Source organism: Tachypleus tridentatus, chromosome 13 (genome assembly GCF_004210375.1).
Source record: "Tachypleus tridentatus isolate NWPU-2018 chromosome 13, ASM421037v1, whole genome shotgun sequence".
NCBI lineage: Eukaryota > Metazoa > Arthropoda > Merostomata > Xiphosura > Limulidae > Tachypleus > Tachypleus tridentatus.
The window spans coordinates 258,172,026-258,186,787 of record NC_134837.1 but is presented as its reverse complement, the minus strand read 5'-3'; the positions used below and the strand labels follow the sequence as shown (position 1 = coordinate 258,186,787).

The 14,762-nt window shown below is 33.7% G+C and overlaps 1 protein-coding gene across 6 annotated transcripts in view; it reads right to left on the bottom strand.

The window, feature by feature from the left end:
• Positions 1-14,762, bottom strand: part of LOC143239779 (cytohesin-1-like) — a 75,770-nt gene that overhangs the window by 29,324 nt on the left and 31,684 nt on the right. For 4 of the 6 annotated variants that reach the window (XM_076481263.1, XM_076481264.1, XM_076481265.1 and 1 more), the window contains one exon: positions 14,026-14,099. In XM_076481263.1, the coding sequence (XP_076337378.1) occupies positions 14,026-14,099 (74 nt within the window). Of the gene's footprint in view, positions 1-6,065; positions 7,356-7,833; positions 8,117-14,025; positions 14,100-14,762 lie in introns of those variants that run through there. The other 2 variants (XM_076481269.1, XM_076481266.1) reach the window with 2 other exon arrangements.

The following is a 14,762-nucleotide window of genomic DNA, read 5'->3' as shown; positions in this document are numbered from 1 at the left end:
TGTGAACACCATTCTTTTAAAATGGTCCCATCTTAGTTTACAACGAACGTACATCTTATTTATTTTTGATATATTTTATGAGCCATGGACTCCTGCTTTCAGATTAATATAATTATTTTCACATGTTTGCTACAAACTTTTACCAACGTTGCTATTTTGGAAGTGGTTGTAACTATGAAATATTTTATATTCCTACATCTACTGACGATCGACAGCCTTTAAAGATGGTTGGTAAATATCACATTACATGAGATTTGGCCAAGTTCACATACCATCGATGCAATTAATAACTTTATTTACATCTGTTGATTTCTAATAATAACTACCTTATTGTATTTCGGTAAAACAATGTACGATTTGTTGCTAGCACGTCAATTTGTTTACATGTTCTTCCACTATAGCAAGGGTTCGCATCCCCATGGCACCAAACATGCTCGCCTTTCCAGCCGTGTGGGCGTTATAATATTACGCTCAATCCCACTATTCGTTAGTAAAAGAGTAGCCCAACAGTTGGCGGTGGGTGGTGATGACTAGCTGCCTTCCCTCTAGTCTTACACTGCTAAATTAGGAACGCCTAGCGCATATAACCCTCGAGTAGCTTTGCACGAAATTCAAAAACAAACAAACAAACACTATAGCAAAATGGCGCCGGTAATGGTGTCACTGCCCTAGTGGCTGCATCTAAGAGTAAAGGCGATAACTGAAAATAAATATGTATATTTATTTAGTTTTTCACCTTCGGATTTTATATATTATCTGCACTGGCAACAAATTCGAACAAGTATTTTCAACCCTATCTTCTATCAAGTTTCAATGTAACATTTCACAGTCAGAAAAAAAAAACGTTTACAAGGTTCAAAGGTCACAACAATTTTAACATACAAATGTTACACTATTTTGATAATTGGTCATACCTAAATGTAGACATAGCTGCAACGTACCAACACTGGTCCCACATGTTGACTTTATTTTTACTTTTATGTTTTAATAAAAAAAAAACATTTTGACAACTAAACATTGTTAGTGTTTCCCTTATTGTCCTAATTCCAAGCAACATATGTCCTACATCAACACTAAATCCAACAACTTGATACATCAGTTTAATATTTATTCAATACTTCACAGAGTACCACACTAAACAGTATTAACCAAACAACTTGATACACATCAGTTTAATATTTATTCAATACTTCAGAGAGTACCACACTAAACAGTATTAACCAAACAACTTGATACACATCAGTTTAATATCTATTTAATACTTCAGAGAGTACCACACTAAACAGTATTAACCAAACAACTTGATAAACAACAGTTTAATATCTATTTAATACTTCAGAGAGTACCACACTAAACAGTATTAACCAAACAACTTGATAAACATCAGTTTAATATCTATTTAATACTTCAGAGAGTACCACACTAAACAGTATTAACCAAACAACTTGATACACATCAGTTTAATATCTATTTAATACTTCAGAGAGTACCACACTAAACAGTATTAACCAAACAACTTGATACACATCAGTTTAATATTTATTCAATACTTCAGAGAGTACCACACTAAACAGTATTAACCAAACAACTTGATACACATCAGTTTAATATTTATTCAATACTTCAGAGAGTACCACACTAAACAGTATTAACCAAACAACTTGATACACATCAGTTTAATATTTATTCAATACTTCAGAGAGTACCACACTAAACAGTATTAACCAAACAACTTGATACACATCAGTTTAATATCTATTCAATACTTCAGAGAGTACCACACTTAACAGTTTTAACCAAACAACTTGATACATCAGTTTAATATCTATTCAATACTTCAGAGAGTACCACACTAAACAGTATTAACCAAACAACTTGATACACATCAGTTTAATATCTATTCAATACTTCAGAGAGTACCACACTTAACAGTTTTAACCAAACAACTTGATACATCAGTTTAATATCTATTCAATACTTCAGAGAGTACCACACTAAACAGTATTAACCAAACAACTTGATACACATCAGTTTAATATTTATTCAATACTTCAGAGAGTACCACACTAAACAGTATTAACCAAACAACTTGATACACATCAGTTTAATATCTATTTAATACTTCAGAGAGTACCACACTAAACAGTATTAACCAAACAACTTGATACACATCAGTTTAATATCTATTTAATACTTCAGAGGTACCACACTAAACAGTATTAACCAAACAACTTGATACATCAGTTTAATATCTATTCAATACTTCAGAGAGTACCACACTAAACAGTATTAACCAAACAACTTGATAAACAACAGTTTAATATCTATTTAATACTTCAGAGAGTACCACACTAAACAGTATTAACCAAACAACTTGATAAACATCAGTTTAATATCTATTTAATACTTCAGAGAGTACCACACTAAACAGTATTAACCAAACAACTTGATACACATCAGTTTAATATCTATTTAATACTTCAGAGAGTACCACACTAAACAGTATTAACCAAACAACTTGATACACATCAGTTTAATATTTATTTAATACTTCAGAGAGTACCACACTAAACAGTATTTACCAAACAACTTGATACACATCAGTTTAATATCTATTTAATACTTCAGAGAGTACCACACTAAACAGTATTAACCAAACAACTTGATACACATCAGTTTAATATTTATTCAATACTTCAGAGAGTACCACACTAAACAGTATTAACCAAACAACTTGATACACATCAGTTTAATATCTATTCAATACTTCAGAGAGTACCACACTTAACAGTTTTAACCAAACAACTTGATACATCAGTTTAATATTTATTCAATATTTCACAGAGTACCACACTAAACAGTATTAACCAAACAACTTGATATACATCAGTTTAATATTTATTCAATACTTCAGAGAGTACCACACTAAACAGTATTAACCAAACAACTTGATACACATCAGTTTAATATTTATTCAATACTTCAGAGAGTACCACACTAAACAGTATTAACCAAACAACTTGATACACATCAGTTTAATATTTATTCAATACTTCAGAGAGTACCACACTAAACAGTATTAACCAAACAACTTGATAAACATCAGTTTAATATCTATTTAATACTTCAGAGAGTACCACACTAAACAGTATTAACCAAACAACTTGATACACATCAGTTTAATATCTATTTAATACTTCAGAGAGTACCACACTAAACAGTATTAACCAAACAACTTGATACACATCAGTTTAATATTTATTCAATACTTCAGAGAGTACCACACTAAACAGTATTAACCAAACAACTTGATACACATCAGTTTAATATTTATTCAATACTTCAGAGAGTACCACACTAAACAGTATTAACCAAACAACTTGATACACATCAGTTTAATATCTATTCAATACTTCAGAGAGTACCACACTTAACAGTTTTAACCAAACAACTTGATACATCAGTTTAATATCTATTCAATACTTCAGAGAGTACCACACTAAACAGTATTAACCAAACAACTTGATACACATCAGTTTAATATCTATTCAATACTTCAGAGAGTACCACACTTAACAGTTTTAACCAAACAACTTGATACATCAGTTTAATATCTATTCAATACTTCAGAGAGTACCACACTAAAACAGTATTAACCAAACAACTTGATACACATCAGTTTAATATTTATTCAATACTTCAGAGAGTACCACACTAAACAGTATTAACCAAACAACTTGATACACATCAGTTTAATATCTATTTAATACTTCAGAGAGTACCACACTAAACAGTATTAACCAAACAACTTGATACACATCAGTTTAATATCTATTTAATACTTCAGAGAGTACCACACTAAACAGTATTAACCAAACAACTTGATACATCAGTTTAATATCTATTCAATACTTCAGAGAGTACCACACTAAACAGTATTAACCAAACAACTTGATACACATCAGTTTAATATCTATTCAATACTTCAGAGAGTACCACACTTAACAGTTTTAACCAAACAACTTGATACATCAGTTTAATATCTATTCAATACTTCAGAGAGTACCACACTAAACAGTATTAACCAAACAACTTGATATACATCAGTTTAATATTTATTCAATACTTCAGAGAGTACCACACTAAACAGTATTAACCAAACAACTTGATACACATCAGTTTAATATTTATTCAATACTTCAGAGAGTACCACACTAAACAGTATTAACCAAACAACTTGATACACATCAGTTTAATATCTATTTAATACTTCAGAGAGTACCACACTAAACAGTATTAACCAAACAACTTGATACACATCAGTTTAATATCTATTCAATACTTCAGAGAGTACCACACTTAACAGTTTTAACCAAACAACTTGATACATCAGTTTAATATCTATTCAATACTTCAGAGAGTACCACACTAAACAGTATTAACCAAACAACTTGATATACATCAGTTTAATATTTATTCAATACTTCAGAGAGTACCACACTAAACAGTATTAACCAAACAACTTGATACACATCAGTTTAATATTTATTCAATACTTCAGAGAGTACCACACTAAACAGTATTAACCAAACAACTTGATACACATCAGTTTAATATCTATTTAATACTTCAGAGAGTACCACACTAAACAGTATTAACCAAACAACTTGATACACATCAGTTTAATATCTATTTAATACTTCAGAGAGTACCACACTAAACAGTATTAACCAAACAACTTGATATACATCAGTTTAATATTTATTCAATACTTCAGAGAGTACCACACTAAACAGTATTAACCAAACAACTTGATACACATCAGTTTAATATTTATTCAATACTTCAGAGAGTACCACACTAAACAGTATTAACCAAACAACTTGATACACATCAGTTTAATATCTATTTAATACTTCAGAGAGTACCACACTAAACAGTATTAACCAAACAACTTGATACACATCAGTTTAATATCTATTTAATACTTCAGAGAGTACCACACTAAACAGTATTAACCAAACAACTTGATAAACATCAGTTTAATATCTATTTAATACTTCAGAGAGTACCACACTAAACAGTATTAACCAAACAACTTGATAAACATCAGTTTAATATCTATTTAATACTTCAGAGAGTACCACACTAAACAGTATTAACCAAACAACTTGATACACATCAGTTTAATATCTATTTAATACTTCAGAGAGTACCACACTAAACAGTATTAACCAAACAACTTGATACACATCAGTTTAATATCTATTTAATACTTCAGAGAGTACCACACTAAACAGTATTAACCAAACAACTTGATAAACATCAGTTTAATATCTATTCAATACTTCAGAGAGTACCACACTAAACAGTATTAACCAAACAACTTGATATACATCAGTTTAATATTTATTCAATACTTCAGAGAGTACCACACTAAACAGTATTAACCAAACAACTTGATACACATCAGTTTAATATCTATTTAATACTTCAGAGAGTACCACACTAAACAGTATTAACCAAACAACTTGATACACATCAGTTTAATATCTATTTAATACTTCAGAGAGTACCACACTAAACAGTATTAACCAAACAACTTGATAAACATCAGTTTAATATCTATTTAATACTTCAGAGAGTACCACACTAAACAGTATTAACCAAACAACTTGATACACATCAGTTTAATATCTATTTAATACTTCAGAGAGTACCACACTAAACAGTTTTAACCAAACAACTTGATACACATCAGTTTAATATTTATTCAATACTTCACAGAGTACCATACGAAACAGTTTTAACCAAACAACTTGATATATCAATTTAATATTTATTCGATACTTCATAGAGTACCACATTAAACAGCTCTGCAAATGTTCATTAGCCAATATATTTTACTTCAATTCATCTTTGACCCCCCGCGGCACAACGACATGCCTGCGGACTCACACCGTTAAAAACCGGGTTTCGATACTCGTGGTGGGCAGAGCACAGATAGTCCATTGTCTCACTGAACAATAAACACAGTTTTTACTAGGAACAATGTATATATTTACCTGTTCGTCGTCGTAGTTTACGAACCAAGCTCTTCTCCCTAGGACTGGAACAGCACAGCACATATACATCGTGAAATTAACACAAGGTTTGTGACGTGACTATACACGACTGGAAACAGCCAGTCATTAGTTTTCTACCAAAACCGAAATTTGATGAATGTCCTTTGTATTCCGTTTCTTCAATTATTATTTTAGTTTTAAGTCAGACAAATACTACTTGCTTTAAAATGCAGGACAGATTTGATTGGTGTAGTAATACGAAAATATAGGGAAATAATGATGAAATAGTCCCTCTCAACAACTACGCTTTAAGGCACATAAAATTGATTTGTTTAAACTAGGAGAATGTCCCGCCCACTCCCACAGGGGGAGTCGATTTAGTGCCAGTGGTGACACAACACTCAGAGGTTGAGACTAGAGTTTTTTAATCAACAAGTAGAAATAATCACGAAAATAGAAGAAAAACAGTTCTTCGGATAATTGTGTAACTGCATCGACAAACATCACCGTCCATTCGGAAATTAGTTTCTCCATGAATGGACAACAATAAATTACGAAACATGCGACGACTGAACAAATGACTAAACAAACATTACGTCAGCCAACACGACCTGCACCGAACTGTTTGACGCGCTACGCGGGAATCCCTTCACATGAGTGAAATATAAAGTCCTCGAAATAAATATTCTCTGTACCAAAGTTGGCGTGCCCATGCACGAGCTGGCGTGGAGAAATCCGCTACGTCTAATGAACACTATACTATTAGAGTATGGGCTGAAGTTAACAACAGTTCACACACAGAGCAGCCACGGGTGTACTAACAAACCATTCTAAATCGAGCAAAAGAAACATATCGGTTTACTTACTTGGAGAATGGAAAAAAAAATATGTTTAATGCTGACAATATTAATTAAAGATTTCTTTGGAGAGAGAGGAAAAAAACCAACAACTTCAACACAGTCAAAACATGGCAACAAATTATTTAAAACTAGGTCATACTCTAAGTTTCACCTCAATACTAACACTCGCGAATTCCAAGTACAATCTCTCTCAGAGTGAAGTCTATCCGATCGTAGCACGAACAAAGGAACTTTGTGGGTAACACGGGAGTATTCGATTTATTCAACCATGACAGGAACACAATCGGCCCAGGAGACGGGAAAGAGAGGGCGGAGCTGGTCCAGGACAAATAAACACCACCCCTTGGGCAAATTCACGGTCTTTATCTCTCTCCCCCTCCCTCGAGCAGTTAGTGCTGGGAGTTGTATACAAGTGATATATACAAGGTTCTATGTCAGCTATTCTGCGAACCTTAGACCGCCGTGTTCTCAATGTACATATACTTGTATTTTACTTCTTTACTCTAATACATTTATCCAAACAAAATAAACTAATTCCCTAGAGGATTCGTTAGTACTTAGATAAATATTGTGAACAGTACAATAACGTAAAATACAAACATTTGTTAGTAACTTAAAAAAGGTATAACCTAAATATATAAACTTTTCATTTAATGTATACTTCTGATATGCAATAATTGTTTGTTTTTTTATTGCGAATAGAGATTTGAGCAGGTTTTACCATATTTCCTATTTATCTTCAGAATAAATGGCTTGTTTGTCTACGTATACAAAACAAGCATGGCTGACATTCAACATGAAACCACCGATAGATAACCCTACAACATACACACACAAAAAAATAATCTATGATACATATCTGTATGCTCGTACGCCCACGACAAAAAAGAAACCAGACAAAGACTTACTTGTGTGTCTTCTATAGTTCGATGACTAGTCGGGTAGAGGCAGGAAAGACGACTAGTTTTACATTACAAGCCGTCCAGAAACAAAGATTCTTTCAACCCAAGGCCTAACGCAACGCTTATCGTAGCACAAAACCCTTTATTGAAATTCAGGATTATATGTTGATACAACTGTGTACACGTTAACGTTCGTCACCAAGCTTTAATCGATTTCCATTTCTTTCCGAATGAAGATGGTTAGGATGGCTTCAAGAACTTTCTGTACACGTTTACGAGGCGAACATTTTTTTATTCATACATAACTTGTCACAAACAAATACCGAAAATCCCCATGGGCACCCCCCCCCTCATCTGTTGTATACCAGGTTGAAAATATTACCAGTGTCACAAAGCTAGGAAGAGTATGTCTGAGAATACAGAATAAATCCACGCAAGGGCTAACTGTGCATAGCCCCCACCCATCAATTTTAAACAAAAGACAAGAATGGAGGTAGCCAGCTAGCTAACAGCATCGATCGTCAACTCTGGTTACATCGAATAATAGAGTTTAATTATTACTCTTGGGCCACGTCAACCATGGTGACTACATAATTCGAAACCCGTTTTTGTGGCAATGGGAAGTAAACATTGAATCTTCGAATTCGCAGTCCGGGTACGCAAACCAAACACTGGGCCACGCCTGAACACTATAAAAATGTTGGTTGGAATTTATATTTCTCAGACAGGTGCTTTCTTATACTACAGGAAAATGTATTTTCTGTCAAAATTTTAGAAATCTCTAACATTACGCAGGTTATAATATATATAATCGTTTGTCAGGACAAATAATTATACATCCATTTTTATTTGTGTAATTTACGCGGATCTGAATCCTGTTTCGTGTGCAAACATATCTCGTCTGCTTATATTGTCGGCAAACAAAAGTTAGCTCAGTAAGCCTTAGCGGTGAGTTGGAGATACGAACAGTGCTTGGACATTTCGACTTGCGATCTACTGGTATCGCCTCCATTTTGTTATGGAGACGTCATAAAGTTAAACGTTACAGGCAATCCCACAGTTCGTTGATAAAAAATATACCAAGAGTTGGTGGTGAATGGTGTTAACTAGCTGCCTTCTACATAGTTCTGTTATTTCAATATATGGGATGGCTAACAATGACAGTATTCGATTAATTGAACGAAACTGAATATATAAACAAATAAACGCCTTGAGGGTTACATTTCGTGCACTAAATTTGTAACGCCTACTTGTCCTATGTATTATATAATAATAACGTAAGAATATTTATGTTTACTTATAAGATTACATTGGAGTGCAAAATTTTTCGTTACCACTTAGTCTTGGGAAAAGAAAAAAAAACTATCACATGTGAAATCGCAATGTTGACATAGTCTTAAGGTTACATCACACGTATAAAACTTTAATGACGATGCCTTAGGGTTACGTTAAACATACGAAATATATATATATATATACAGCTTTGGGGTCATACCTCACGTGTGAAATCTCTATGCTGACGTAGCTTTGGGTATACTGACGCAATCTTTGGGTTATATTTCACGTGTGACATGTCTGTGTTGGTGTAGACTTGGGGTTATACGTCCTGTATGACATACAGAAGCGTCTCGTGCCAGCACAGGCCTCGGGGCAAGCATCCTCCACGAGCCCCCCTTACTCTCTCTTTTTAAACACTTGTTAAAAAGATAAAAATTAGGACAGTAACGAACTCATAATCAAGTCAAGATCATTACAGCAGCTGTTTTAAACGTAAAAACATCAAAGTAACGATAAAGATCTATTAAATCTATAAAGTAACAAGTATAAATTAATTATTACTCAAATTATTATTTAAACCGCACTTAATGCAAAGAAAAAACCAAAAACTATGTTGTTTTTTAATGATAAAATGAAGATATAGCCTAAAGCTAGTTTGTGGCCTTTACGGTATAACCAGGTTTCATTCGCCTGGGCCCCTTGGCAGTAATCCCCTTCACTCCGCCTACCCCTACCGGTGGGCCTGGTAACGTACCCGTGTTGACGTAGAATTGGAGCAATATTTCACATGTGAAATTCCCCACACTAACAACTATAAACAATATTGTAATTATAATCATGGGGTATGTTCTTTTATAAAAATGTTGGATTTTATTTAATCGTTTAGTGGACTAATGGCGAAACATACTGATTCACTATTAAAATAATTTTTATCTTTAAAATACATCTATTAATTCTTGTCTGTAAAGTGAACTGACACACGCATTACTAATATCAAACGTCCTGCAAGAAAAAATACCAAACTACCACATTGCATAAACAACAAGAAAAACTGTCACATTGGACAGTTGCTTACTGAACATAACCTAGATCGTAGAAACTCGATGTTACTTTTAATTCAACCTATTAACATCAATGTTTACTTCTGTATGTTTAGCTAACACTACATTTTTAATGTTATGTTTGTTAAGATTAACTTGTCGTTTTACGAAAATTTGGCCATATTACCTTGTATTCTCTTATTTTAGACAACCAATTACAAAAACCTATGTTAAATTTCTGCAATAACACTCTATAAACGTCCTGAAGTCATTGTTCAGACAACACTAGAACAGTTGTCATAGAAATTAAAAAAACAAAAGTTGGTTCACCCGATGCGCATGCGCTAATTAGCTCTCGCTACGACAACTATAACATACAGAACATGATTTTGAGTGGCTTTACCACCGTAGTGAATTTGTCACTGATCAGCGAAATAATAGGTAAGAGAAAGAAGAAAACTGTAGGAGGTTTTAAAAATACGACCCGACTATTTTTAAGGAAGAAAAACGTTTGAACCACAAAATAACAACAACAAGATGGCAAAAACCAAAACAATGGAAAGCTTTGCTATACTGCGAATATTATATTTTGAAAACTGAAACTAATACTTAATTCGTCGAAATTAAGGCACAACTGACTCATTAAAATCGGGTGAAACCTCTTGATGTTTCAATGTACAATTGCAACATATGGACAACTAGAACAGTGTTCTTACATATCACGATAATAAACATTTATATAACAAAACGACAAAAGTTTTAAGTTTAAGTTTTTGAATTTCGCGCAAAGCTACTCGAGGGCTATCTGCGCTAGCTATCCCTAATTTAGCAGTGTAACACTAGAGGGAAGGCAGCTAGTCACCACCACCCACCGCAAAGTCTTGGGCTACTCTTTTACCAACGAATAGTGAAATTGACCGACACATTATAACGCCCCCACGGCTGAAAGGGCGAGCATGTTTGGTGCGACCGGGACTCGAACCAACGACCCTCAGATTACAAGTCGAACGCCTTAACCCACCTGGCTATGCTGGGCCAAAACGACAAAAAGCGTTATTTTATCTTGCGTAAAGAACCACGACTTATTTGAAAAACAAAAACAATAACATTCATTTGACTCAAAATAAGATGGCTGATAGGCAAAATAGTCCTGATTCATACAGTAAAACATACATGTAAGAAGCCCCCACCCCCATACAGTCGAAACACTGTACATTCCTGCAGTTAGAACCCATCACTATAGCTTTACTAGAGTTAAAACAGCACTTTGAGTAAAAATGCAATATGTAAATTAGAAAATCATAAAAGTTTTTAAGGTGGTCAATTCTGCATCACCCTTCATGTGTTCCGGCATTATTAACAGTATCCTGTGAATTCTTATATTTTACTCTACTATTTGTTTGTTTCTGATATTCGCGCAAAGTTACAAAGAGAATATCTAACCCATCTGTCCCTAATCTTGAAATGATAAGACCAGAGGGAAGGCAGCTAGTAAACAGCACCAATCGCCAATTATTGTGCTACTCTAATCAAATACTGGAATTTGACCGTCCCTCTTATAACGCACCCACAGCCCTAAAAGTATGTAGGGTGGTTTTGCACAAAAGGGACACAAACCATGGACCCTCATATTCACAGTCCTGCACAGCCCATACATTCTTCGAACAACAGTTCGTAACCACTGATAGAACAAACAAATCAGTTTAGAACAATGACACTCGTGGTGATAAATATTACTTTACTACAGAAAATTAGTTCTTTGGAATTACAGTGGAAGGATGGCGGGTTTGAGGTTTACCCACACTATATCGTTGTGTCCCTAAGTAAAACTCTACACCCATTGCTTTAGCCTACCAGAGGGAAGCTGAGAGTTAACCTGCGATGGATTTGTATCCAGTCGTTAGGAAGCACGTCACTATTACTGGTGTCACAGAAAATCAAATTAGGTTTTAGGTGCAAAATGGCTTCATGTGCTCACTTACTATACATGTATGTGATTGAGCGAGAAGTGGAAAGTAAAGAAAAAATTATACAAAAAATACATGCTGTTTGTGTTTTATAAAAATATTATATCAATCCAAGAAAAAACTCTGTTTGCGACAAAAGTTAATATTAGTTACTGTTAGGCCTAAATCACTACATACACTTAAAACTAACATCGCACATTCTAATGCAAATTCCATAATTGCATTCTACGGGCTTCCTTCTACATATTTCCTTCATCTTTACTACACACATCACATAATTCAAATATTAAAATACGAACCGCGCAATTCAACTGAGAATTTACAGCAGAACAATTTATAAAGTACATGGCCTGATTAAACCCTAATGGCGAAACAGTGGCTGAAATAACTGTTATTATTATTTGGCGAGTAAAAGACCGTTCTGATTTTCTTTCTCTAGCTTTACTGCCTAAACTTCACAACAATTGTTCGAAAATATTTTTTGGTAACATGCTGAAATATTAGTCATATTATTACAGTATCACTAAGAGTTCTTTTTCCACAAACACCAAATCTCAAGTTACCAATCTGAAGACTTTAAATACAGACTGAGTCTTCAAGTCGCCGTTAATTGGTTAGCATAACAGTCACATATTGTGGTCATATCCACGTCACACTGTATAATAGAAGAGGTGGAGGTGGGTGAATAAATGGAGTTTTGTTGTTTTTACTCTAAACGCACATCAGAAAAACGCGCTGGTAAGCAGCGTGACTTTCTGGACTATTTTGTTTTTAGTCCATCTTGACAGATCAATTTTTGTTTGTATCACATATAAAAAACTATATATACTTGCTCAATCAGAAAACACTGCACACGTGCTGATCGACACGTGCCCGGTTTTTCCAGACATTACACAACATTAATATTTCCAGTAAATTGTGTGACAGTATGGTGCACTCGAAACTCTCTTTTCTAAACACATTATTTACAATTTATCACAAAGAAACAAGCAGGTAAATAAAAAGTAACAGTACGCGTATTTTTCTGTGTAATTTTACGGTGCGTTCTCTTGTCTTGGTTTTCGTGTTTTAAATTATTCATTAAGCCTTCCTTCTACGTAACGCAGACAGCACGATGACGTCACATAACATGTTTACAAAAATACCTCGTACAACGTCTTACAATCTCGAGGTTATTACATTTCTTGGATTAAGAAGATAACACTTTCAACATAACTTTCGATTTTGCTTCTTCAAGCTTTTGTTTCCAACTCGTAAGTAAATCCCTAGAAGGTTGGCCGAGATTTATTAAAGTTTTGAATGAGAATACCGTTAAAGGAATGCAAGATATTCCACGAAAACATGTATAACATTTTTCCACGAAAGTATAAAGTAGGCCAAAAATCTATATTGAGTACAGGAGAGGTTTAAAAAGTCAAGAACTGTGAGGAGCAAAAGACATAACAGTGAAAATCAAAAACTGGGCTATTAAATAGAACAACTGAAAACTATGGGTTAGTATGTAACATAGAAAATCGAAGACTAAATTAATGTACAGCATAAAACCCGAAAACTAAAGGTTTTCATTCACTTCTATCAAGAACCCTTGAACCTACGTGTGTTTTTAATATCATGAAGATTATTGGTTAGTAGAAAGCAAAAAACAACAAATAAACAAACAAAAAGTAAAATAATGTGAATCATATTAAACATAAAATCGAAGATTGTGGATTATTATTAAACAGAAAGTCGAAGACTGTGGGTCAGTATTAAAGACAAAGTCACTGGGTCTACATGCGACCATCAAATTCAAAGCTATTAACTATTATAAACATCCAAGTTGCATACACTCAACATTTTGAAGTATTAATCATTCTAGGAAAATAGGCTGCAAAAGTTCTCAGAATCTACATATCACAATTAATCAAACTCACCTTAATTTCATTTTGTAGTTCTGCTTTCCGCCGTCGTATATCTATCAACAACTGACGTTCCTCCGGGGTCAAGTCTAATGTGAGAGAGAGGACATTTATTATAACCATAACACGCATGTACAGAACGGGTACAAAAGCGTATACTCACAAAGAAACATTGTAACTTGATCAACGTTCACGGCGTTGTTGTAATATACACATAAACGACAATAAAACTTATTTATCGAAACATTTTCTTCTTACTATCCTTATATTTTTTTTATTCTTTGAATACACGCATTACATTTCAAGCCCAATATTTAATTTTCCATAAAAGTGAAATTACGTTTAACGTATCGTGTAATTTTAAACGTACTTTGATGTTTTATAAAACAATATAAATACCAATAGAAATTATTAAATATCCAAGTGCATCAACCTTGAGAACTCTTGTGATTACAACAGTTCATTAGGTTTCATTTAGCATGATTTGTTATTTCAATATTGCTAAAAGTAACACATTCAGTGTAAAATAACATTTGTATCCGATTTCAGCCGATAAGTTCATTTCATTTGCAAGACCTTTGAAATATGTAAGTACCAACTTACTATACGATTGTGGCAATCGTTTAAGCCTAATTTTAATTAACATACCATTATTTCAGCCAAGAAGACCTAGAATCGAGTCTCAGCTACTAACAACACATACATAGTCTTTCTAAGAACTCCCCTCAAGACGCCAACAGATTCGTAGCCGA